The sequence below is a fragment of the Rhinoraja longicauda genome, chromosome 19 (assembly GCF_053455715.1).
Source record: "Rhinoraja longicauda isolate Sanriku21f chromosome 19, sRhiLon1.1, whole genome shotgun sequence".
Lineage (NCBI taxonomy): Eukaryota > Metazoa > Chordata > Chondrichthyes > Rajiformes > Arhynchobatidae > Rhinoraja > Rhinoraja longicauda.
In genome coordinates this window covers 36850491-36878231 of record NC_135971.1, presented here as the reverse complement: position 1 = coordinate 36878231, position 27741 = coordinate 36850491, and the positions used below count along the sequence as shown (strand labels likewise).

The following is a 27741-nucleotide window of genomic DNA, read 5'->3' as shown; positions in this document are numbered from 1 at the left end:
CCTCCGACTAAATAAATTCCTTCTCGTCTTCTTCATAAAGAAACATCCTTTAAATCTTAGGCGATGTCGTCCAGTCCTGGACTCTCCCACTAGTGGAAACATCCCTTCCTCATTCACTCTATCCAAGCCTTTCACCCATTCGTGCATTCCAACGTGGTCCTCCCTCATTCCTCTAAACTCCAACGAGTACAGGCCTAGTGCATGCTCATCATATGTTCCTGGGATCATTCTTGTAAACCTCCTCTGGACCCTGTCCAGCGCCAGAACATCCTTCCTCTGGTATGGTGCCCACAATTGCTCACGATACTCCAAATGCAGCCTGACCAGCGCTTTATAAAGCCTCAGCATCACATCCCTGTTTTTGTGTCCTTGCCCCCTTGAAATAAGACTTGACTTCTTATTGACGTCCAAGGGCAGTGGGGGGACATAATTTTATGCCCGGGTCAGAGTTGAACCAAAGTGGTGCCGTCTACCAGTAAATTAACAGCCGACAAAGGTGCAATTCAGTTGTTCAGAAGCCAACAAGAGGAAGGCAGTAATATTGTGATTAAAGGCTCTACCCTAGACAGAGAAATGCATGGTGGGGCAGGATAAATGAGATATGTGTGATTGGTCAGAATGTGGAAAAATAGGAACAGGGGCAACCAAATGATAATCTCAAAATTCACCATAAAAAGCACCCTATCGGTGAGCGTCACAGTTGGGGTTGACAACTGTTCTGCCCAAGAACAGAGGACATTGTCGAGAGTTGTGGATGCAGCCCAGTCCATCACACAGCCCAGTCCATCACACAGCCCAGCCCATCACACAGCCCAGCCCATCACACAGCCCAGCCCATCACACAGCCCAGCCCATCACACAGCCCAGCCCAGCCCATCACACAGCCCAGCCCATCACACAGACCAGCCCATCACACAGCCCAGCCCATCACACAGACCAGCCCATCACACAGCCCAGCCCATCACACAGACCAGCCCATCACACAGCCCAGCCCATCACACAGCCCAGCCCATCACACAGCCCAGCCCATCACACAGACCGGCCGCCCCGCCATTAATTCCATCTACACTTCCCGCTGCTCCTGTAAAGACCCACACCCTGGTCACAACCTCTTCCCCTCTCTTCCATCAGGCTGATGATACAAAAGCTTGAAACCACATACAATCTAATTCAAGAACATCTTCATCCCGGCTGTTATCAGATTACTGAACGGTTCTCCTATAAGCTAAGGATATAGTTTGGATCTTCCAATCTTCCTTGTTATGTCCCGAGAAGCTTTCATTTCAACCTGCACATTTATTTGTGGCTGTAACATTATATTCTGCATTCTGTTCGCGTTCTCTTTTTGAATTGCTCGTTGTACGGATGTGGTGTGATTATACTCATGATCTGGATGGTGTGAATGACCTGGACTATTTGCGAAACAGTATCTCGATACATGTGACGATAGCAAACCACTACTAATACCACGAGTGCTCACTATCAATAAAATGTTAAAGTTCCACCTCCGCAACATTTTTTCTCTCCTACTCTCCACATCTCTTAATTTCTTAAGGCACATAAATCTTCAAATCTCTTTTTTGAATAAACAAGGACTGAACCTCCAGGGCCTTCCAGGGTAGAGAAGTCTGAAGACTTTATTTCTCTATCCGTTGCATCTTACAAGTCGTAAATGCCCTACCCAACTTTCTAACACTCTGTCTGACTGGGTCTAGACCACTCTGCCACAGGAAACATTTCATGATCATAATTATAGTTTATTAGCCAATAATGTTTTGCAACATACAAGGAATTTGATATGCCATACAGTCATACCAATAAAAAGCAACAAAACACAAAAAAATACATTTTAACATAAACATCCACCGCAGTGACTCCTCCCCATTCCTCACTGTGAAGGAAGGCGAAAAAAAGTTCAATCTCTTCCCTTCTTTGTTCTCCCACAGTCGGGGGCCTTGAGCCTTCCATTGACGGGCGATCCTGGCTCCCATAGTCGGCGGTCGGGCTCTGGATTGGGGCGATCAAGCTCCCACATCGGGGGATCTCAGCTCTTCACGCCGGGTGATCAGACCCCAGGTCGGGGCCTCGTCGAACCTCCTGCGAATTTGGAGCTTCCTGACATCAGTCTCTACCCGAGACTGCGAGCTCCTCGATGCTGGAATCCACAGGTGTTGATCCCAGGCAAGGGATCGCAGGCTCCAATGGTAAATCCACTGCCCCGTGGTGGGGCTCAAAGTCAGTCTTGAGCAAGCCCACCAGCTCCATGATGTTAGGCTGCAGAGCGACCGGAGATACGATCCGGAAAATATTTGCATCTCCGGCAAGGTAAGGGATTGAGAAAAAGTTTCCCCTGAACCCTCCCCCACCCCCCACAGAAACCAAACCAGAGAACATTAAACATACTTTTAAAACCACCCTAAAAATAACAAAAAACACGAAAAGCCATACAGATCGTTGGCAACGCTGCCATTGCTGACGGCGCCACCCGGTGGAATGTACCCGACAAACAACCAAATGAGCGCCTATTAAAAGTTCCAGAGATCATGATCATGTCTTTTTTTTTTCATTGAAGAGAATGCAGTGGTCTACCCGACCACGGGAGAATGGTGAGCAAAATTAGAGCACATAATATTGGGGGTAAGATGTTGACATGGTTAGAGAATTGGTTGGCGGACAGAAAGCAAAGAGTAGGAGTAAACGGGTCCTTTTCAGAATGGCAGGCAGTGGCGAGTGGAGTGCCGCAAGGCTCGGTGTTGGGGCCACAACTGTTTACCATATATATTAATGGACGAAGGAATTGGAAGCAACACAAGCAAGTTTGCAGATGACACAAAGCTGGGTGGCAGTGGGAACTGCGAAGTGGATGTTAGGAGATTGCAGGGTGACCTGGACAGGTTGAGTAAGTGGGCAGATGCGTGGCAGATGCAGTATAATATAGATAAATGTGAGGTTATCCACTTTGGCGGCAAAAACAAGGAGGCAGATTATTATCTCAATGGTGTCAGGTTAGGTAAGGGGGAAGTGCAGCCATACCTGGGTGTCCTTATACACCAGTCACTGAAAGTTGGCGTGCAGGTACAGCAGGCAGTGAAGAAAGCTAATGGCATGTTGGCCTTCATAACGAGAGGATTTCAGTATAGGAGAAAAGAGGTCCTTCTGCAGTTGTATAGGGCCCTGGTTAGACCACATCTGGAGTATTGTGTACAGTTTTGGTCTTCTACTTTGTGGAAGGTCATCCTTGTAATTGAGGCAGTGCAGCGTAGGTTCACGAGATTGATCCCTTGGATGGCGGGACTGTCATATGAGGAAAGATTGAAAAGACGAGGCTTGTATTCACTGGAGTTTAGAAGGAAGGGAGGGGCTCTTATGGAGACATATAAAATTATAAAAGGACTGGACAAGCTCGATGCAGGAAAAATGTTCCCAATGTTGTGGGAGTCCAGAACCAGGGGGCACAGTCTTAGATTAAAGGGGAGGCCATTTAAAACTGAGGTGAGAAGAAACTTTTTCACCCAGAGAGTTGTGAATTTAGGAATTCTCTGCCACAGAAGGCAGTGGAGGCCAAATCACTGGATGGATTGAAGAGAGAGTTAGATAGAGCTCTATTGGCTAGTGGAATCAAGGGATATGGGTTACTGATTGTGGATGATCAGCCATGATCACAATGAATGGTGGTGCTGGCTCGAAGGGCAGAATGGCCTCCTCCTGCACCTATTTTCGATGTTTCTATGTTTCTATGAATCATGTTAGGAATTCACAAGAGGGACTGATTGTTTGATTACTGATTAAATGGCACAGGTAGTGGCAAGCGGTTGCTATAAGTGAACGCATCATGCATCTCTTCCGTGGAAACAATAGATTGTTTCACTGTCTTCAGTGTTTAAACAGATTAATACTAGAGAGCGGAACTCGGAGTGATCTTTGATGGCACACACAGAGGAAGTGATGGGAGATCAACCTTGTAAATGTAAGGGCTAATATTACGAATGCAGCAATGTGGGTTTTATTGCAGAAGTGTAAAAGCTCCATCTCGGATTATTCCTGGGGCATCCTGTTGTCAGCATGGAAGCGCGGTTTATGGCTGATCGTATCCTCTGATATCAGCAACTGGCCTCAAAGCTTTGAAGTGTTAAGAAGAACATCTTGCCACATGGACTGCCCTTTGTTCCCAAGAAAGAAGAGGTCAGGATGGACACCACGACACGGAAGTCCCGAAGGACACATAAAGGTTTATAGTGCATTGTAAATTTGCCATATAAGGCAGCGATGGAAAAATACTGGCACATGTATTTAGGGTATAAAATGTGTGTAAATGTAAGCTTTCGGAGAGAGAGGCTACACTAGCTGCCTGGGTGTTTCTAAATGCTTCAGTATCTAGACTCTCTCCCACCTGGGTGAGTAGAATAATGAGGTTAAACAAATTCGGTTGTCTGCCTGTTTTTTCTAATAGGCCACGGACTACAGTTGCTTGTATGAGACTGGGTAGAATGTCTCCATTATCAGGGTTCAGAACAGTCTTTCCATCAGCAAGAGTACAGTGTGATTCTCCTCTGCTTCATTGCAGACATTCAATGATTTTTAAACATTGTGATAATGCCTGCCTCAACTACCTCCTCTGGCAGCTCGCTCCATACACCCACCACCCTTTGTGTGAAAATGTTACCCCTCTGGTTCCCATTAAATCTTTCTCCCCTCACCTTAAACCTTTATCCTCTGGTTCCAGAGTCCCCTACTCTGGGCACAAGACTTTGTGCATCTTCCCAATCTATTCCTCTCATGATTTTGTGCACTTTGATAGGATTACCCCTCATCCTCCTGCACTCCAAGAAGAGAGTCCTAGCCTGCTCAACCTCTCCCTGTAGCTCAGGCCCTCGAGTCCTGGCAGCATCCTTGTAAATCTTCTCTGTATCCTTCGTCTTGCTCCGACACATGGCAACTTACTTTCTCTGCACGAAAAAAGTTTCACCATCACTCGAGACACAATGGGGAGGGTGAGATTGGGGCAATAAAATAGGCTCATTAAAGGAAGCAGTTGGGAGGAGGTGTACATAGAACACAGAATAGTACAGCACAGGAACAGGCCCTTCGACCCACAATGTCTGTGTTGAACATGATGCCAGCTCATACTAATTTCATCTGCCTGTACATGATCCATAACCCTCCATTCTACACATATCCACGTGCCTTGTTAAAAGCTTTTTTAAAAGCCTCTTTAGTGCTGCTATCATATAGTTTAGATAGCTGTGAAGGAAAATAACTGCAGATGCTGGTACAAATCGAAGGTATTTATTCACAAAATGCTGGAGTAACTCAACGGGTCAGGCAGCATCTCTGGAGAGAAGGAATGGGTGACTTTTCGGGTCGAGACCCTTCTTCAGACTGATTTTAGATAGCTGTGTCTGTTGGCACATACATTGCTAGATTACCACATGGTATGCTGCTCTGGAACGTTAGATTGCATGGGATCAAAGGAGAGATAGCTGAATGGATAGAAAATTGGCTTCTTGGGAGGGAGTAAAGGGTAATGGTGGAGGGTATCTTCCCAAACTGGTGGCCTGTGACTAGCGGTGTGCTTCAGGGTTCGGTGCTGGGCCAGTTACTGTTTGTCATTTATATCAATTATTTGGTTGAGAACATACATGGCAAGAATATAAAGTTTGCCGATGATACAAAAGTTTGCTGATGATACAAAAGTGGATGGTATTAAAGATAGTGAAGATGGTTGTGAAAAATTGCAGCAGGATCTTAACTGATTGGCCAGCTGGGCTAGAGAATGGTTGATGGAATTTAATACAGAGAAATGTGAGATGGTCAAAAAGGCTTTTGGTACATCAGTCAGAACATTTGAATATAGAAATTAGGAGGTCGTGTTGCAGTTGTTTAAGACATTTGTGAGACTACATTTAGAGTATAGTGTTCAGTTCTATGTTGTAGGGAAAATGTTGTCAAGCTGGAAAGGGTGCACAGATGACTTACAAGAACATTGCCAAGACAGAGAGGATTTACGAGGATGTTGCCACAACTAGAGGGGTTGACCTGCAGGGAGAGGTTGAGTCGGCCGATTTTAGGTTAGTAACCTAAAATTTGAAAATTCAATATTCATACCATTGGGTTGCATGATACCCAAGCAAAATATGAGGTGCTGTTCTTCCAGTTTGTTTGTGGTCTCACTCTGACAATGGAGGAGGCCCAAGACAGAAAGTTAAATAGGGGAATGTGAAGAGAAAGTGACAATTAAAATTGTCATTAACTAGTAGACCTAGCAGATCATAGTCAGAGTGATACAGCATGGAAACAGGCCCTTTGGCCCATCGTGCCCACACCGGTCAACATGTCCCAGCCGCACTAGTCCCACCGGCCCACGTTTGGCTCATATCCCTCCAAACCTGTGCTATCCATGTATCTGTCTAACTGTTTCTTAAACGTTGGGACAGTCCCTGCCTCAATGACCTCCTCTGGCAGTTCTGGCAGGTTTTCACATTACAAGTGGTGTTCGGTGAAACAGTTGCCTCGTCTACATTTTCTCTCGCTGATGTACAGGGGGCACAGCTGGAACATCAGGTGCAGTAGATGAAGTTAGAGGAACCTCTCTCTAACCTGGAAGGACTGTTGGAATCACTTTATTCACAAAATGCTGGAGTAACTCAGCAGGTCAGGCAGCATCTCGGGAGAGAAGGAATGGGTGACGTTTCGGGTCGAGACCCTTCTTCAGACTGATGTCGGGGCTGTTGGAATCACTGGATGGATATGACAGAGGAAGTAATAGGGCAGGTGTTACATCTCCTGCGGTTGCAGGGGAGAGTACCTGGGGAGGGGATGGTGTTGGTTGAAGAGCTGAGTGAACCAGGGATTTGTGGAGGGATCAGTCTCTGAAGAAAACAGGAAGAGTTGGGGATGGGAAAATGTGTCTCGTGGTGAGGTCATGTTGAAGGGGACGGAAATATGGGAGCATAATGCACTGGATGAAATGTGAGGATCAGGGGAACTCTATCCTTTCTCTGGTCTGGGGGCAAGGGGCAGTGAGAGCAGAACTATGGGACACAGAGGAGAAGGGGGTGAGGGATCCATCTTTGACAGCGGGGGGGGGGAACCACACTTACTAAAGGCAGAGGACATCTCGAATGGGAAACCTCTTCTCGGGAGCAGATGCGGCGAAGATGAAGAGATTGAGAGCAGGGGGTGGCATTTTTGCAAAAAGTAGAGTAGGAGGAGGAGGAGTCCAGATAACTTGGAGTCGGTGGGTTTAGAGTGCAGATCAGCTGATAGTCTGTCGCCTGTGATGGAGGAAAAGAGATCAAGAAAAGAAAAATCTCTATTCTAGAATGAACATTTCCCCTCCCACCCGTGACCTAGCTGTCTCACTAGTCTGTTCATCTAAATTGGACTGCTTCCAACCCGTCACTCTATCCTCCCTTGCAAAGCTTATCTCCGCTATGAAACCTGCAACCTGCCCCCTTGATCCTGCCCCCACTGCCCTTCTGAAGGATGTCATTGCAATAGCTGGTCCCAGCATCCTCTCTATTATCAACAGTTCTCTGGCCACTGGCACTGTTCCAACCAGTTTCAAGCACGCGGTGGTCCAGCCCCTACTGAAAAAACCTAACCTAGACCCCACCTTGCCTAGCAACTACAGACCCATTTCCAAACTGCCATTCCTGTCAAAAGTCCTTGAAAAGGCAATCCTTAACCAATTAGTGCCCTACCTGCACCAAAACACCATCCTGGAAAGTTTCCAGTCAGGTTTCAGAGCCCACCACAGCACAGAGTCTGCCTTGTTGAAGGTACACAACGACCTGCTTCTCGCCATCGACACCGGCGACTGTGCAATCCTGCTCCTTCTCGACCTCAGCGCAGCATTCGATACAGTGGACCACACCATCCTTATTGACCGTCTCCGGTACGCGGTTGGCATTGACGGCACTGCCCTGAGCTGGTTCGCTTCGTACCTCAAAGATAGGAGTTTCGCCATCAACATAGGCAGTTATTCCTCTGCTCCAGCTAGCCTCTCCTGCGGAGTTCCACAAGGCTCAATCCTAGGCCCCATTCTCTTCTCTCTATACATGCTCCCCCTTGGCCAAATCATTCAAAGGCACGGCATTTCTTTCCACTGCTATGCCGATGACACTCAGCTTTACCTCCCCCTGAAACCCAACAACCAGTCAAATTTAAACAGCCTCTCACACTGCCTTGAGGACATAAAATGTTGGATGGCACACAACTTCCTCCAATTAAATGAGAGCAAGTCTGAGGTCATCCTATTCGGCCCCCCCGACTCCATCAAATTGATAACAGGCAGTCTTGGAAGCCTATCCTGCCTAGTCAAACCGCATGTCAAAAACCTCGGCATGATATTTGACTCTGCATTAAAATTTGATAAACAAGTCAACGCTGTGGTAAAAGCCAGCTTCTTCCAACTTCGAACCATAGCTAAAATCAAACCTTTCCTCAAATTCGACGACACAGAAAAAATCATTCACGCTTTCATTTCCTCCCGCCTAGACTACTGCAACTCCCTATACACTGGGATCAGCCAATCTTCCCTGTCCCGCCTGCAACTGGTCCAAAACGCCGCAGCGAGACTCCTGACGGGTACCCGTAAAAGGGACCACATCACCCCGATTCTGGCCTCTCTCCACTGGCTCCCTGTACGGTACAGAATCAACTTCAAGCTCCTCCTATTCACGTATAAAGCCCTAAATGGACACTCCCCCCCCCTACATCAAAAATCTTCTAACCCCCCTCTCTAACTCCAGGTCCCTCAGATCGGCCGACTTGGGGCTATTCACTATCCCACGGTCTAGGCTTAAACTCAGGGGTGACCGCGCTTTTGCGGTTGCAGCTCCTAGACTGTGGAACAGCATCCCTCTCCCGATCAGAACTGCCCCCTCCATCGACTCCTTTAAGTCCAGGCTCAAAACATATTTCTACTCCCTAGCGTTTGAGGCTCATTGAGGAGGCGCTGTGAACTGTTTGCGTGCTACTGTATGTTTTCATTTTTTTTTCTATTGGAACCTAATCAAATGTACAGCACTTTGGTCAACGTGGGTTGTTTTTAAATGTGCTATACAAATAAAATTGACTTGACTTGACTTGACTATTCCATTGAGAGTCGGAGGATGAGGGGAGATCTTATAGAGGTGTACAAAATCATGAGAGGAGTAGATTGGGTAGATGCCCAGAGTCTTTTACGCAGAGTAGGGGAATCGAGGACCAGAGGATATAGGTTCAAGGTGAAGGGGAAAAGATTTAATAGGAATCTGAGGGGTAACATTTTCATACAGAGGGTGGTAGGTGTATGGAACAAGCTGCCAGAGGAGGTCGTTGAGGCTGGGACTATCCCATCGTTTAAGAAACAGTTGGACAGGTACATGGATAGGACAAGTTTTGGAAGGTTATGGACCAAGCGCAGGCAAGTGGGACTAGGGTAGCTGGAACATTGTTGGCAGGTGTCGGCGAGTTGGGCTGAAGGGGCTGTTTCCACACTGTATCAATCTATGACTCTATGAGAATGAGGTGTCAGACACTCAATAGTTCAATAGGTTCAATAGTGTTTTATTTGTCACATGTGCAACTGCACAATGATTAATTTGCATATATTACACATGCGGGCGCCACCATGTTTTAGCGTCATTATTCAAAGTCCAAAGTCCGGTCGGTCCGCCCGCTCGATGTACTGGAGCCCTTGCACGAACCAACATCCCTCTCCTCTCCTGGACATCTCAGTGTCCCAGGAACGGCTCCTGCGGCCGACCATTAAGGTGCTGGAGGCAATACCCCGGGTCACCCTCCCACCAGCCCACGCTCCTCTCATGCAACATCTCCAGCTCCCTCCCGGTTACACCGGCCAATGGGCCATTGGGCAGGGCACCTATCCTGCCTCAGATGGTTCTCAGGAACCGGGTAAATGAGCCCCCCTTCCACCACCCTGGTCATTTCGCCAGTTCTACAGGTCACCTCAGATTCTTCAGATCACACCTTCCCCAGCCAACAATGGGCCAAGCAAGGTTCAACCCTGCTTTAGGTCCTTTGTTGCTGACCCTGATTTGTTCTGGTCTTTTCTCTCCTCTGGCTCTCACCCCACCCCCTACATTCAGTCTGAAGAAGAGTCCTGACACAAAATGTCACCTAATCCTTTTTCTCCAGTGATGATGCCTGGCCAACTGAGTTACTCCAGCACTTTGAATCTATCTGTGGTATAAACCAGCATCTGCAGTTCCTTGTTTTTACAAGAACCGGAGGACATAGATTTAAGGTGAGAAGAGAAAGATTTAATAGGAACCTGAGGGGCAAGTTTTTCAGAAGATGGTGGAGATTTGGAACCAGCTGCCAGAGGAGGTAGTTGAGGTTGGTACTGTAACAACATTTTAAAAGACATTTGAACAGGGATGTGGATCGATACATAGATACATACTGTAGATACATAGACATTAGGAGCAGGAGGAAGCCATTCGGCCCTTCGAACCAGCACCGCCATTAAATGTGATCATGGCTGATCATCCACCATTAGTACCCCGTTCCTGCCTTCTCCCCATAGCCCTTGATTCCACTAGCCCTAAGAGCTCTATCGAACTCTCTTTTGAATGCATCCAGTGAATCGGCCTCCACTGCCTTCTGAGTCAGAGAATTCCACAAATTCACAACTCTGCATGAAAAGGTTTTTCCTCATCTCAGTTCTAAATGGCCTACCCCTTATTCTAAAACTGTGGCCCCCGGTTCTGGACTCATGTTTCCTGCATCTAGCGTGTCCAATCCCTTAATAATTCTATATGTTTCTATAAGATCCCCTCTCATCCTTCTAAATTCCAGTGAATACAAGTCTAAATTCCAGTGAATACAGGAAAGTTTCGAGGGATAAGGGCCAAACGCGGGCAGATAGATGGGACATCTTGATCGACATTGACGAGATGGGCCGAGGAGCTTGTTTCAATGCTTCAAAATCAATGAAAATAAAATAAAAACATGTAGGAAAGTACTGCAGATGCTGGTTTAAACCGAAGATAGACACACGAACATGAGGTGCTAAGTTTGAAGAAGGGTCTCAACCCGAAATGTCCCCTATTCCTTTTCCCCAGAGATGCTGCCTGGCCCGCTGAGTTACTCCGACTTTTTGTGTCCATCTTCGCTTTAAACCAACATCTCTGTAGTTCCTTCCCACACATTCTGTTTGACTCTTTCACTGGCAATGCAACGCTGCCGGCCACCGAACTCGCTCAGTAGCGCCACTGTCGGCTGTGGCCGGTGGTGCAATACATTCAACTTCACCAGTCTGTCTCCCTGCGGGCAGAATCAAAAGCTGCCAGTAGCGAGTGAAACCCTCGCCACAAGTGAAGGCAACTTGAGGTGCGGTTTTGTAACGGCTCCTACTGCAACTCGCCTCAACGCCCGACTCAGGTACGGCGCGACCCAACACATGTCGGGATATATCGAGGGTTCCGAAGCTGGAACTTGCAAGCTGTGAACATGTCGGGCACACAAGGCTTTACCTAAATACACACGTTCCCATGAGGAGAGTCAGTCGCACTAGAAGTAATCAGTTGCAGTGCACTAAATACACACCCGAGCGGTTTGCAACTTCCAGCGAGAAAAGTTATTTTATTTGCAATGTTCGGGTGAGTTCATTCAACCCTCGATAATTTTTTTTCACGCTCGAAGATCGTTCTTTTGCGATCAAACTACATGTAAACATTGGGCGCCGGGCTGAAGTGAATCGAAGGCCTCTGTAACTTTTTAACGACCTTGCGTAAAATGGCGCTTTAAATAGTAACTCAGGCGCAGGCTGCAAAGCGGTGTCTGGACATGAAGCCTGGACTCGGACCGACACTCGGACATGGATTTAAGTGTGCAAAGCTCTCTGGTGGAAAGCGGATTCCCCTGTATACGCGCTCATTATAACAAGCCTGGACAGATACAAAGGCGCTGAACTTTTCACATGTCCTTCATTGTTACTAATTGTGTTTGACATTGGATCGGTAAGTTTAGAGAGACCGTATGGAGACAGGCGGGCGGCATTTTTAAAGAGGCCAATTAACCCACAAACACCGCTCGTCTTTCGGATGTGGGAGGAAATCCACGCGGTCGCAGAGAGAATGTGCAAACGCTACACATACAACACCCGAGGGCAGGCTCGAACCCGGGACCGTGACGCTGCGCGGCAGCAGCTCTATCAGCTGCACCACTGTGCTGCGTCTAAACGTGTCTTCTCTCTAAACATGTGACGACACTGTTCTGTTTCATGCTCTTGCATGTTACGCTGATGTATCAGACTGCCGAGGATAGACACAAAAAACTGGAGTAACTCAGCAGGTCAGGCAGCATCTCTGGAGAGAAGTAATGGGTGACGTTTCGGGTCGAGACCCTTCTTCAAACTGTCGAGTTTAAAATTAACTTCCCTTTTGTCAACGTTGTAGTTCATCCAATCGCATTCTCCACGTCCCTTCCGCATTCCATCTCCGCGATATGAAACATGATTGCGTTCAAGGTTTTTCAGTTCAGTTGAACATTTTCACTCGCCCTCCCCCCTCCCACATTCCAAAGACGTGCAGGTTTGTAGGTTAATTGGCTTCTGTAAATCGTCCCTTGAGTGTGGGATAGAACTAGTATATGGATGATTGCTGGCCAGCATGGACTCAGTGGGCCACAGGGCTTGTTTCATGCTGTATCACTAAACTAGAAATTGACAAGGTTAATGGCAGGATTTGAAGGCCTGAGCTATAGGGAGAGATTAGTTAGGCTAGGACGTATAGAGGTGTTTAAAATAATGAGGGGAATAGAAATGGTAAATATACATTTTTTTGTTTCCCTGGATAGGGAAATGAAGAAATAGGGACATCGGTGTAATGTGAGAGGGGATAGACAATAGCAGCCTGAGGGGCAATCATTTTACACTGGGGGTCTGACGTTCCAGATGAAGTGGTTGAAGCGGGTACAAAAACAACATTTAGAAGGCATTTTGATCGGTGCATGGATAAAAAACATTTGTTTGGATATGGGTCAAATGCAAACAAATGGGTCTTGCTTAGATGAGGCATCTTATTGTGTTTGGATCAGTTGAGGCACATGGCTTGTTTCCATCAAAGACAGACACAAAATGCTGGAGTAACTCAGCGGGACAGCCAGCATCACTGGTTAGAAGGAATGGGTGATGTTTTGGGCCCTGAAGAAGGGTCTCGACCCAAAATATCACCCATTCATTCTATCCAGAAATGGGCCTGTCCCGCTGAGTTACACCAGCATTTTGTGTCTATCTTTGGTGTAAACCAGCATCTGCAATTCCTTCCGACATGTGGCGTGTTTCCATGCCATATGAGTCTGACTCTCTGATGATGAATTTTAAATTGATTGTAACTAAATGCAGTGGAAATTAATTTACTTGAAATTTATGGGAACAGAGTATATTTTGCCACAGGGAAAACCTGAAGCTTGAATTTTGTGGGAATTGGTTTATTTTGCAAAGTTTTGAACAGGTTAATGGATCGGGCAAGTGACTGAAATGTCCGTCAGCAAAATGTTTAGGAGCAACAACCACTGTTCTAAGAGTATTAAAGTTGTGATGGAAAAAGACAGGGCAGCCCCACATGCTAAAATTCTGAATTGGAGCAAAGCCAACTTTAATGGTATTAGACAGGAACTTACTGGAGCAAGTTCTAGAGCAGATGGATCTAGGAGTGCAAGTACAATGCTGGGTGGCACTGTGAGCTGCGAGGAGCATGCTATGAGGCTGCAGGGTTACTTGGATAGGTTGGGTGAGTGGGTAGATGCATGGCAAATGCAATATAATGTGGATAAATGTGAGGTTATCCACCTTGGAGAATGTGGATCGATGAAGTTTTTAGTCAGAACCCTTCTTCCGACTGATTGTGGGGGTTGGGAAAGAAAGCTGGAAAAGAGGAGAGGCAGGACACAGCATGTGTTCATCTATTACCGGCCATCGGGTTCCAACACAAAGCGTCACCTGTGCACATTCTACTGGGATGCTGCCTGACCCGCTGAGTTACTCCAGCACTTTGTGTCTATCTCCCAGATTTCTGTGTTGACAATAGGATGTTTGCATACACAAAGATCGTACAAAGACCAATACTGTAAATGGTCAGGGTACATGTTACAAGCCATTTCTCTGTAGCTGTAATACAATATTCTGCACTATGCCCAATTTTCTCTTCACAGTACCTATTGAACGTGTATGGCTTGTATATGTTTTTACTGGATACAGTTTTTCTATTCTATGTTGATGCAGATCATTATCTTATACACCTTTGTTAGATGACCCCTCATCCTCCTGCGCTGCAAGGAATAAAGCCCTAGCCCGCCCATCCTCTCCCTGTAGATTAGGTCCTGGGGCCCTTGGATACAGAGATACATAGATCATCCTATATAGCTAAAGAAGCCTGTTTTTCAGCTGTGTGTTCAAAGTGAGTTCTGTGTGAAAGTTTATAGTTGAATGACCAGTTCAGTCTTCAATCTTTTAGTTATAATTAGATAGCTTTATGTTTTATTAACTTGATATGTTCAGTTTTTAGTTAAGGTCTGCAGATCTTTTAATACTTTGCTCTGATACCAAATAACCATTTTGCCTGAATAATTTAAAAAAAAAGCTGAAACTGGACTCAGGAAATCATTATGAATTAAGTGATCGTACACTGGGATTTATGATCTTGTGTTGGAGGTGAAAGGTGGTCCTTACTCTGACAAGGCAGGAGCACTCCTTGGACTTTAGACTTTAGAGACACACAGTGAAGACAGGCCATTTGGCCCACCGAGTCCATGCCGACCGGTGATCACCGGTACACTATCACTATCCCACCCACCAGGGACAATTTACAATAAAGCCAATTAACCTACAAACCTGCATCTCTCTGGAATGTGAGAGGAAACCGGAGCACCCAGAGACAACCCACGTGGTCACATAGGGAACGTACAAACTCCGCACAGACTGCACTCGTAGGATGGAACTCGGGTCTCTTAATATTCATTTATTGTCATTGCAACGAGTACAACGAAATTAAAAAATAGCCAATCCTGACGGTGCGTACAAACATATATGCAATAAATGCAAAAACAAATAAATACATAAATACAATTAAATACAATTATATGACCGATTTTTTAACGGTGTTGCCTAGTGCAAGGTAGTGTTCAGTTCTCGTATGGCCCTGGGGTAAAAACTGTTCTTAAGTCTGTTTGTTCGGGATTTGATCGACCTGAAACGTCGACCAGAGGGCAGATGAACAAACAGACGGTGGCCGGGGTGGGATGGATCTTTTATTATTTTGCCTGCTCTACTGAGGCAGCGTAGACTGAACAGGTGCTCCAGGGAGGGCAGTGAGCAGCCGATGATTTTCTGGGCCGTCGTGATGACCCTCTGAAGGGCCTTCCTGTCCTTTTCTGAGCAGCTGGCATACCATGTGGTTATACAGTATGCCAGCACACTCTCGATGGAGCAGCGATAGAAGGACAACATGAGCTTCTCCTGCAGGTTGGTTTTCCTGAGGATCCTCAGGAAGTGGAGTCTCTGCTGTGCCTTCTTTACTGTGGTGATGGTGTTGGTAGACCAGGTGAGATCCTCTGCGATGTGCGTACCCAGGAACCTGAAAGCTGGTACCCTTTCCACACAGACCCCATTGATGTAGAGTGGGTCGTAATCTCCACTGGTTTTTCTAAAGTCAATTATAAGTTCCTTTGTTTTGGAGGAGTTCAGGACCAGATTGTTCACTGAACACCATGCTGCCAGCCTTTGGATTTCATCCCTATAGGCTGTCTCATCTCCTTCTGAGATGAGTCCAACCACAGTCGTGTCATCCGCGAACTTGATGATGGTGTTGGTGGGATGGGTGGGGGCGCAGTCGTGAGTGTAGAGGGAGTAAAGGATGGGGCTCAACACACAGCCCTGTGGTGAGCCGGTGCTCAGTGTAATGGTGGAGGAGAGGTGAGGGCCTATTTTGACGGTCTGGGGGCGGTTGGTCAGGAAGTCCTTGATCCATTGGCAGATGGTTTGGGAAAATCCAAGGTCGGAAAGTTTGGTGACCAGTCTGCTCGGGATGACCGTGTTAAAGGCAGAGCTGAAGTCGAGGAAGAGCATCCTCACATAGCTCCCCTGGTGTTCAAGGTGGGTCAGTGCAGTGTGAAGAGCAGTGTCGATGGCATCCCCTGTAGACCTATTTGCTCTGTAGGCAAACTGGTGTGGGTCGAAGGTGGGTGGGAGGCTGGCTTTGATGTGCTGCAGGACCAGTCTCTCGAAGCACTTTGTGATGACCGGTGTGAGTGCTACCGGACGGTAGTCGTTAAGACCGCTGATGACAGACTTTTTCGGCAGTGGGATGATTATGGCGGACTTCAGGCAGGGAGGGATGGTGGATTTTAAAAGGGACAGGTTGAAGATTTTTGTGAAGACCTCAGATAATTGGTCTGCACATTCCCTCAGCACTCTGCCCGTCACACCATCGGGGCCTGCGGCTTTCCTGGGATTCACTGCTCTGAGCACGCGCTTAACATCATACTCCTGCACAGTGAAGGTGTTGCTGTCAGGTGCTGGAGAGGGTGTAATGTCTGCCACTGTAGCTTTCACCTCGAAACGAGCAAAGAAACAGTTAAGTTCCTCAGCCAGCGAGGCGTCGCCGTCGGCAGTCGTGCGGTTGCTGGTCTTGTAGTTGGTGATGTGCTGGATGCCTTGCCATACCCGCCGTGGGTCATTGTTGGAAAAGTGGTCCTCAATCTTCCTCTTGTAGGACGCTTTGGCATCCTTGATGCCTCTCTTCAGGTTGGTTCTAGCAGCACTGTATAGAGCTCTATCACTAGACCTGAAGGCGGTGTTACGGTCCTTGAGGAGAGACCTGACATCCTTTGTCATCCAGGGTTTCTGATTGGGATACAACCGGATGCGTTTGTCGACGGTGACATTGTCAACACAGTTTTGGATGTAGCAAAGTACAGTTGATGTGTACTCCTCCAAGTCCTGATCCTCAAAAATATCCCAGTTGGTCCTTTCGAAGCAATCCTGCAGCTGCGAGGAAGCTCCTTCAGGCCATGTCTTAACAGTCTTTATGGTGACTGGAGCTTTCCTCCTGAGTGGGGTGTATGCTGGAGTTAGGAATATGGACAGGTGATCTGACTGCCCCAGGTGTGGTAGTGGTGCTGACCTGAAACCCTTCTTAATATTTGAGTAAACCTTGTCTAGTGTGTTTTTCCCCCTGGTAGCACATCTTATGTGTTTTTCAAGTTTCGGGAGAACTGACTTTAGGTCTGCATGGTTGAAGTCCCCGGCTATGATGTGGGCTGCTTCTGGATATGTGCTCTGTTGTGAGTTTATTGCACCGAGCAGGTAGCCTAAAGCTGTGCTAGCGTTAGCATTCGGTGGGATGTAGACTGCTGTTACTATAACCCCTGTAAATTCGCGAGGAAGGTAAAAAGGCCTGCATTTAACTGTTAGGGACTCCAGATCAGGAGAACAGTGGCTATCTATGATTTGGATGTTAGTGCACCAGCTGTTGTGCACATAAATGCATAACCCCCCCCCCCTTGCTCTTACCGGAGTCGATGTTTCTGTCCCAACGAAACGCTGTACGCCCGGCTAGCTCAATGGCTCCGTCTGGGATAAGTGGATGAAGCCATGTCTCTGTTACTAAGAGAATGCAACAGTCCTCCACGAGTTTGTTTGCTGATATCTGTAGTTTTAGTTCGTCCATTTTGTTGATGATGGATCTGGCGTTGGTGAGAAACATGCTGGGTAGCGGTGGTTTGTGTGGCTGTCTCTTTAGCTTGGCAAGTATACCGGACCGGCATCCTCGCTTTTGCTTCCTGTTTCTCCTCCGCCTGCGACGCCTGTTCGCGCCGACAACTATCCACGGAGCGCCCGGTGTCCTGGCTATCTCTTCCGGTATATTTCGCGGGTGTGGAAATTCGCGCACAAGGTCCCGATTGCACTGGAATCCGATGATCAGAAGGTCCTTTCGGTTGTAGGTAGGATTTGCCTGATTTTCCTGGTTTGCATGACTAAAATTGACTAACAGACATAACACAGATAACACACATAAAACGCACCGAAAGGGAGAGCTGTGAGCCGCTGCGTCCGTGCGCGCCGCCATCTTGATGATGGATCTGGCGTTGGTGAGAAACATGCTGGGTAGCGGTGGTTTGTGTGGCTGTCTCTTTAGCTTGGCAAGTATACCGGACCGGCATCCTCGCTTGTGCTGTAAGGCAGCAACTCTACCGCTGCGTCACTGTGCCGCCACTCCCTTCGTGCTGGAGCTTTGGCCTAAGTTGAAAGCTCTGATCTCCAGAGGAACATTCGTACTGGGAGCCTATAGGACGTGTACACCACAGGTTCAACCTGATCAACCATGAAACAACGCAGGGAGACACTAAATTTAGATGTTTGTGTTTTACTCCACAGATTTTGACGGAGGTTACTGAGAAGGCTGGACCTTGGATAATGGCCTCCCTACCACCCCTTGGTCGACTCTACAGTGAGGTGACCTGCTCCATCTGCCTGGATTTCTTCCAGGAGCCGGTGGCCCTGGAGTGCGACCACAACTTCTGCCGGCTGTGCATCTCGCGGAGCTGGGAGAAGGGCGACGCCTTCTACTCCTGCCCCGAGTGCAGGGAGGTGTTCAAGGACAAGAGGTTGAAGCCCAACCGCAAGCTGGCCAACATTGTGGAGGGTGTGAAGGAGCTGAAGCTGGAGCCCCACCAGGGACAGCCGGCCTTCTACTGCCAGCGGCACGAGGAGAGACACAAGCTCTTCTGCCTGGAGTGCCAGGGTGCCATCTGCATCGTCTGCTCTTGCTCCAGTGTGCACCAAGGCCACGTCATCATCCCCATCGAGGAGGCTTCCGTCCTCTACAAAGTAAGTGTCTTCAAAGAGTCATACAACATGGGGACAGGCCCTTTGGCCCCACATCTGAAGAAGGGTCTCGATCCGAAATGTCACCCATTCCTTCTCTCCAGAGATGCTGCCTGTCCCGCTGAGTTACTACAGTTTTTTGTGTCTACCTTTTCTCCAACGCATCCATGCCAACCTGGATATCCCATCTGAGCTAGTCCCATTTGCCCGCGTTTTGTATCCCTCAAAACCTTCTCTATCCACGTATTTGTCCAGCTGTCTTTCAAATTGAGTTTTTGGTTTAGGTTTATTATTCTCACATGTACCCAACATTGTTTTGCATGCAGACACAAAATGCTGGAGTAACTCAGTGGGACAGGCATCGGGTCCACCACGATGTACAGCTCTTCTTCTGTTCCCTCCGCATTCATGCCTTTGTTCTGTGGGAAGGAATCCTCACCACCCAGTGATGACCCCTTCTCCCGTATCCAACAGACCCCTCCTCTTGGACTCCCCCGGATGGCCATCTACCTTCTTTAGACATTTTCATTTCCAACTGCTGGCAGGACATCAACCGCCTCAAACTTTCCACTCCCCTTACTAACTCTAACCTCTCCCTCCCTGAACGTACAGCCCTCCGCTCACTCTGCAGCAACCCCGACTTGATAATCAAACCCGCTGACAAGGGAGGTGCCTTGGTAATCTGGCGCACTGACCTCTATCGAGCTGAGGCCAGACGACGACTCTCAGACATCTCCTCCTACTTAACCTTGGACCATGATCCCACAGACGAGCACCAGACCTTAATATCACACACCATTTCTGATGTCATTACCTCCGGCTCTCTGCCCTCTAAAGCCTCCAACCTTATCGTTCCCCAGCACCGCACGGCTCGATTTTATCTTCTCCCCCAAATCCACAAACAGAACCGCCCTGGCAGACCCATTGTTTCTGCTAATAAAAAGTCTGAAGAAGGGTCTCGACCCGAAACGTCACCCATTCCTTCTCTCCAGAGATGCTGCCTGACCCGCTGAGTTACCCCAGCATTTTGTGCCAACCTTTGATTTAAACCAGCATCTGCAGTTCTTTCCTACACATTGTTTTGCATGCTGTCCAATCAAATTCGGATTTACTTTAGATGTTAGAGATATAGCACAGAAACAGACCCTTTGTCCCACTAAATCTGTGCCATCCAGTGATCACCCCTACACTAACGCTATCCTACATACCAAGGATCATTTTATAACTTACTAAAGCCAATTACCCTACTCACCTGTACATCTTTGGAGTGTGGGAGGAAACTCACGCAGGCAGAGGGAGAACGTACAAATTGTGTACCGACATCACCTGTAATCAAGATCGAACCTGGGTCTCTGGGGCTGTAAAGCAGAAACCCTATCTGCACCACTGTGCTGTCTGCATAATACTACACATAAACACAATCAAGTCAAACTCGTGTATAATATGTAGGGGAGGGAAAGATACAGAGAGCAGGGTATAGTTTTCCTCATTGTAGAGCAACAGTTTCAGAGACAAAGTCCGAGGTCTGCAATGAGGTTGAACAAAATCAAATTGTACCCTCGCTTATGGAAGGACCATTGAGAAACCTGATACCAGATGGGAATAAACGTTCCAAAGTCTGGTAGAGCGCACTTTTAAGCTTCTGTATCTTTGACCCAACGGGGAGGAGAAGGAAAGAGGGGCGTGCAAAATACTTTGATATGTTGACTGCTTTCCCCAGTCAGCGTGACATGCAGATGGAGCCAGTAGCGGGGAGCCTAGTGTTAATTTCTTTAGCAAATGGGTGATGAATCTGTGGAATTTATTGCCGCAGACAGCTGTGGATGCTGTCATTGGGTATTTTTAAAGCAGAGATTGATCGATTCATGATTGGTAAGTGTGTCAAAGGTTACAGGCAGGAAAATGAGGTTGAGAGGGAAAGATAGATTGAATGGTGGAGTAGACTTGATGGGTTCAACAAGCTAATTCTGCTCCCTTGTCTTATGGTCTGTGTGATGGACTGGGCTACTTTTGCACAACTCTTTGCAATTACTTGCAGTCATGGGCAGAGCTCTTCCCAAAACAAGCTGTGATGCAACCCAACAGCATGATTTGTTTAGGGAATGAGGGTTCCTCTCTTCCATTATAGATGAGCCTCTCACTCTGGTCTCCTCAATATCCTGCAGCTGCGATCTTGCTGCCCCTCCCCCCATTCGTAACAAGGACAGAGCCCCCCTTGTCCTCACCTTCCATCCTATCAGCCGTCCCATACAACATATAATCCTCCCACATTTTCGCCACCTCCAACGGGATCCCACTATTGGCCACATCTTCCCATCTCCACCCCTTTCTGCTTTCCGCAGAGACCGTTCCCTCTGAAACTCCCTGGTCAACTCATCCCTTCTTCCCCCAAACCACCCTCTCCCCAGGTACTTTCCCCTGCAACCGCAGGAGATTCCTCCACCCTCAACTCCGTACAAGGACCCCGACAGTCTTCAGGTGAGGCAGAGGTTCACCTGCACCTCCTCCAACCACATACTGTATCCGCTGTTCCAGGTGTCAGCTCCTGTATTTCGGCGAGACCAAAAGCTGGCTCGGCGATCGTTTCGCTGAACACCTCCGCTCAGTCCGCCTAAACCTACCTGATCTCCCGGTGGCTCAGCACTTTAACTTCCCCCTCCCATTCTCAATCTCACTTTGGGCCTCCTCCACTGTCAGAGTGAGGGCCAGCGCAAATTGGAGGAACAGCACCTCATATTTCACTTGGGTAGCTTACACCCCAGCAGTTTGAACATTGACTTCTCTAACTTCAAGTTGCCCTTGCTTTTCTCCCCAACCCCTCCGCCTTCCCAGTTCACCCATCAGTCTTACTGTCTCCGACTACATTTTATCTCTGTACCGCCCACTCCTCTGACATCAGTTTGAAGAAGGGACTCGATCCGAAACGTCACCCATTCCTTCTCTCCAGAGATGCTGCTTATCCCCGCTGAGTTACTCCAGCATTTTGTGTCTACCTTCAGTATGATTTCTGTGTCCGTGCCTCAACTCCCTCCTCTGACAGCTTGTCCATATACCCACCACTCAGTGAGTGATTCGGGCTCCTATTAAAGTTTTCCCCTCTCACCTTGAACCTGTGTCTTCTGGTTCTTGATTCCCCTAATCTGGGTGAAGTACTCTATGCATCCGAACTATCTATTCCATGATAGGGTTGTGGTGGTGCAGGTGATTGTGGGGGTGGGGGGGGGGGGGGGGAGGGGAGTATGGGCATTCATGCAGCACAGAAACAGGCCCCTTGCCTCAATTCATCCATGCTGTCCAAGATGTCCCATCCAAACTAGTCCAATTTGCCTGTATTGGGTAATGTCCAGCTGAACCTTTCCTATCCATGTACCTGCCCAAATGTCCTTTAAATGTTGTTATTGTACCTGCCTTAACTACCTCCTCTGGCAAATTATTCCATACACCCACCACCCTCTGCGTGAAAAATGTTGCCCTTCATGTTCTTATTAATTATTTTCCCTCTTCATCTTAAACCTATGATCTTTGGTTCTTGATTCCCCAATCATGGGTAAAAGACTCTGTGATTTCTTCCTATCAATTTCTCATGAATTTAAACACCTTTGTAAGATCACTCACAACCTCAGCTTCCTGCTCTCTGGAAAATAAAGTGCCTGTCTGCCCAATATTTCCCCATAGCTCAGGCCCTCACATCCTGGCAAACTCCTCGTAAATCTTCTCTGCAATCTTTACAGGTTATTAACATCCTTCCTAAGCAGTGGTATCACAAAATGCTGGAGTAACTCAGCGGGTCAGGCAGCATCTCTGGAGAGAAGGAATGGGTGACGTATCATGTCGAGAACCTCTGTGATTCATCCTTCCTAAGCAGGGCGCTCAAAAGTAAACACAATCCTCCAAATGGGACCTCCCCAACTGTAACCGAATATCCCAACTTCTATACTCAGTACCCCGACTGAAGAAAGGTTAATATACCGAAAGCCTTCTTTACCCCCCTATCTACCTGTGTCGTCACTTTCATGGGAACTGTGCACCTGTATCCCTAGATCCCTCTGCTATACAACACTACCAGAACCCTGCCATTCACTGTGAAGGTCCAGCCCTGGTTTGACTTCTGAAAATGTAACACCTCATACGAACATTGAACTCCATTACTCATTCTTAAGCTCACATGCCCAGCTGATCAAGATCCTGCTGTAATTTGTGACAACCCTCTTCCCTGTCCACTATACTACCTGCTATAATGTCAGCTACAAACTTACTAATCTTGTCTTGGATATTCTCATCCAAATTGTTTTTGCTTTAGTTTTTAATTATTTTAGTTTAGCTTTAGTTTTGAGAGATACAGCACGGAAACAGGCCCTTTAGTTCACCGAGCCGGCGCCGACCAGCGATCCCCGCACAGTAACACAAGCCTACACACACGAGGGACAATTTACACTCACACCAAGTTTACAAACCCAAGCCAATTAACCTGTACGTCTTTGGAGTGTGGGAGGAAACCGAAGATCTTGGAGAAAACCCTTGTGGTGATGTGGAGAACGTACAAACTCCGTACAAACAGCACACGTAGTCGGGTCTCGGGAACTGCAAGCATTGTAGGGCAGCAACTCTACCGCTGTGCCACTGTGTGGCCCATTGTTTTAATATAAACCACAAACAGCAATGGGTCTCGCACCAATCCCTGAGACACACTAGTCTCTGGCCTCCTGTCTGAAAAACCACACAGCACGACCACACTCTGCTTCCTTCCATGAAGCCAATTCTGGATCCAGTCAGCTATCTCTCCCTGGATAACATGCAATCTAACCTCCAGAGCAGCCTAACGTGCGGAACCTTATCCAAGGCCTTACTGAAGTGCACAAAGACAACATGTACGGCCTTGCCCTCATCAACCTTCTGGGTTTAAAGAACCCAAATGAAATCTGTGAGACACGCTCTCCCATTTGTCGATCCAAATGCATATATCTTATTCCTCAGAATCCTTTCCAGTAACTTGCCTGCAACAGATGTAATGCCAACTGGTATATAGTTCCTAGGCTTTTACTTGAAACCCTTCTTAAATAGAGGCACAACATTAGCCACCCTCCAGTCACCCGGCACCTCACCCGTGTCTAACGATGATTCGTATTGTCTCCAAGAGGCTCCTGCGGTTTTTTTTCTCCAGCTTCTCACAATGTCAGCTACGTCTGATCAGGCCCGAGAGATTTATCTACCTCCATGTGCCTCACTATATCCAGTACCTCCTCAATGGCAAAACTGACTGTCCTCAAGACATCTCCATTAACTGTCCCGACTTCCCCAATTTTCATGTCCTTCTTGACAGTAAAATAGAGGAGAAATACTCATTGAAGAGCCAAAAGGACACAAAGTGCTGGAGTAACTGAGCAGGTCAGGCAGCATCTCTGCAAAACATGGATAGATGATGTTTTGGATCGTGACTCCTTTGTGATTTTTAGAGATACAGCGCTGAAACAGGCCCTTCCGCCCACCGGGTCCGCGCCGCCCAGCGATCCCCGCACATTAACACTATCCTACACCCGCTAGGGACAATTTTAATCTGCAGATCTCTGTTTCCACTCATTGAAGACCTTGCTCACTTCCTGCAGCTCCTCACATGCTGTAGATGACCACTTTGATTTCTGACGGTCACTATTCTCTCTCTAGTTCTCTATTTCTTTCTCTCACATTCCCTCAATGTATTCAATGTAGGAAAGACGTTCTTGCCATAGAGGGAGTACAGAGAAGGTTCACCAGATTGATTCCTGGGATGGCAGGACTTTCATATGTAGAAAGACTGGATAGACTCGGCTTGTACTCGCTGGAATTTAGAAGATTGAGGGGGGATCTTATAGAAACTTACAAAATTCTTAAGGGGTTGGACAGGCTAGATGCAGGAAGATTGTTCCCGATGTTGGGGAAGTCCAGAACAAGGGGTCACAGTTTAAGGATAAGGGGGAAGTCTTTTAGGACCGAGATGAGAAAGTTATTTTTCATACAGAGAGTGGTGAGTCTGTGGAATTCTCTGCCACAGAGGGTAGTTGAGGCCGGTTCATTAGCTATATTTAAGAGGGAGTTGGATGTGGCCCTTGTGGCTAAAGGGATCAGGGGGTATGGAGAGAAGGCAGGTACGGGATACTGAGTTGGATGATCAGCCATGATCATATTGAATGGCGGTGCAGGCTCGAAGGGCCGAGTGGCCTACTCCTGCACCTATTTTCTATGTTTCTATGTACTTGTAGAATACATTTGAATTCTCTATCGTATCTACCAGAGCACTCTCTTGCCCCCGTTTTTCCCTCCTGTTTTCCTTTCTAAGTATGCGTAGTCCTCTGAACTCCTCTAGGGATACACTTGATCCGAGCTCCCACTACCTGTCCCGTGTTTCCTGCTTTTTCCTGAACAGTTTCAATTTCCCTCATCATCCAGGCTTTCTTACTCCCACCTGCCTTCCCCTTCACTTGAACAGGAAAATGCATACATTCAACTTTTACCATCACACTCTTAATAGCATCCCACTTTCCGGCCGTCCCTTTGCCTGCAAACAGCCTACTCCAATCAACTTTTACAAGTCTGCCTCTGCCAGTGCTCTGACCAGTCTGACTATCCCCCTGATTAAATGTTATCTCTGTTTGCTTTGTTGTCTCCTTCCCCTCGCTAACAATGTTTTATGCTACATTTTCCTTGACCTCCACCCCCTTTGATGTCTCGTCTTCACGCCTTGCCCTTCCTTATCTCGGTGCCTCCCTCTCCTCTGACTCTCAGTCTGAAGAAGGGTCTCGACCTGAAAGGTCACCCATTTCTTCTATCCACAGATGCTGCCTGACCCACTGAGTTACAGGAAAAATGTTCTGGAAGTTGGGGGAGTCCAGAACCAGGGGTCACAGTTTAAGAATAAGGGGTAGCCCATTTAGGACTGAGACGAGGAAAAACTTTTTCCTCAGAGAGTTGTGAATCTGTGGAATTCTCTGCCACAGAAGACGGTGGAGGCCAATTCACTGGATGTTTTCAAGAGCGAGATATATTTAGCTCTTAGTGCTAAAGGAATCAAGGGATATGGGGAAAAAAACAGGAATGGGTACTAATTTTAGATGATCAGCCATGATCATATTGAATGGCGGTGCTGGATCAAAGGGCCGAATTGCCCACTCCTGCACATTTTTTTCTATGTTATTCCAGCGTTTTGTATCTATCTTCTGATATCATCAAAGTTGGTCTTGCCCCAGTTCAGAACTTTCATTTGAAGACCAGCCATAACTATAAAGCTAATTTAATTGTGGTCGATGTCCCAAAACACTTCGGTCACTTGCCCGTCCAAATTTCCAGAGTGGAGGTCAAGCTTTGCCCTCTGCGTTGTAGGATCCTCTACATATTGGCTCAGGAGACTTTCCTGAACACATTTGACAAATTCCATCCGGTCTAAGCCCTTGATGCTATGGCGTTCCTTGTCTATATTGGGAAGGTTACAATTCCCTACTATGACAGCCTTATTATTCTCACAACTGCCTGCAATCTCCTGGCATATTACGTCTTCATCATGTTGGCTATTTGGCAGCCTGTAGTACACTCGTAACAAGGTGATCATTCCCTTTTTATTTCTCAGCTCCACCCATACAGTCTTACTGGACGAATCATTATTAACGTCACCCCAAATAATCGCCATGAAGATCTCTCCTTAATCAGTAGAGCAACTGCCCCTTCTGTTTTACCCACACCTCTATCTCGCCTTCAGCATCTGTACCCTGAAACGTTAATGTGTAGCAAGGAATTGAGACATAAAAGTAACTCAGCGGGTCAGACAGCATCTCTTGAGAAAAGGAATAGGTGACGTTTCGGGTCGAGGCCCTTCTTCAGACCTGCTGAGGTGCTGGTTTACACCAACGATAGACAGAAAATGCTGGAATAACTCAGGGGGTCAGGTAGCATCCCTGGAGAAAAGGAATCGTAATTGAATAAAGTAATTCAGGTCTGAAGAAAGGTCTTGACCAGAAACGTCATCTATTCCATTGCTCCACAGATGCTGCCTGACCTGCTGAGTTACTCCAGCATTTTGTGTTTGTCCCTGAAACATTAAGCTGCCAGTCCTGTCCCGCCCTTAACCAGACTTCCATAAAGGCTACAACATTCCAGTCGCACATACCTACCTATCCAGGCCTTGTTCTCATCCGCCTCACCCATCAGGCCTTTTACATTGAAACAGATGCTAATGAATCCAACAGTACTTCCTCACTCCCAGCTTTGCTCCTGCATACAGACCTTGCTTTCATCAACCTCTAGCCTGACCTGTATCACTCCTGCTGTGGATCACACCCCCCTGCCAATCTAGTTAACAACCAACCCGATCAGCACTAGTAAACATACTTGCTGGGATATTGGTTCCCCTGCAGTTCAGCTGCAACTCATTTGATTCTGCATTAAAGTTTGACAAGCAAGTCAACGCTGTGGTAAAAGCCAGCTTCTTCCAGCTTCGTACCATAGCTAAAATCAAACCATTCCTCCAATTTGACGACATTGAAAAAATCATCCACGCATTCATTTCCTCCCGCCTAGACTACTGCAACTCCCTATACACTGGGATCAGCCATTCATCCCTGTCCCGCCTGCAATTAGTCCAAAACGCCGCAGCGAGACTCCTGACGGGTACCCGTAAAAGGGACCACATCACCCCGATTCTGGCCTCTCTCCACTGGCTCCCAGTACGGTACAGAATCAACTTCAAGCTCCTCCTATTCACATAGAAAGCCCTAAAGCCCCCTATATAAAAACATTTCTAACCCACCACTCTATCTCCAGGTCCCTCAGGTCGGCCGACATGGGGCTACTGACTATCCCGCGGTCTAGGCTTAAGCTCAGGGGTGACCGCGCTTTTGCGGTTGCAGCTCCTAGACTGTGGAACAGCATCCCTCTCCCCA

At 47.4% G+C, this 27741-nt stretch overlaps 1 protein-coding gene and 1 pseudogene across 2 annotated transcripts in view; both read left to right on the top strand.

The window, feature by feature from the left end:
• Positions 1 to 27741, top strand: part of LOC144603231 (class I histocompatibility antigen, F10 alpha chain-like) — a 1654937-nt pseudogene that overhangs the window by 810603 nt on the left and 816593 nt on the right. The gene's annotated exons all lie outside the window — the stretch shown is intronic.
• LOC144602561 (E3 ubiquitin-protein ligase TRIM39-like) overlaps positions 11311 to 27741 on the top strand; it is a 42402-nt gene continuing 25971 nt past the window's right edge. The window contains exons 1-2 of the mRNA XM_078415690.1: positions 11311 to 11391; positions 18386 to 18838. Coding sequence (XP_078271816.1) covers positions 18425 to 18838 — 414 coding nt within the window. The 5' untranslated portion in view covers positions 11311 to 11391; positions 18386 to 18424. The remainder of the gene's footprint in view (positions 11392 to 18385; positions 18839 to 27741) is intronic.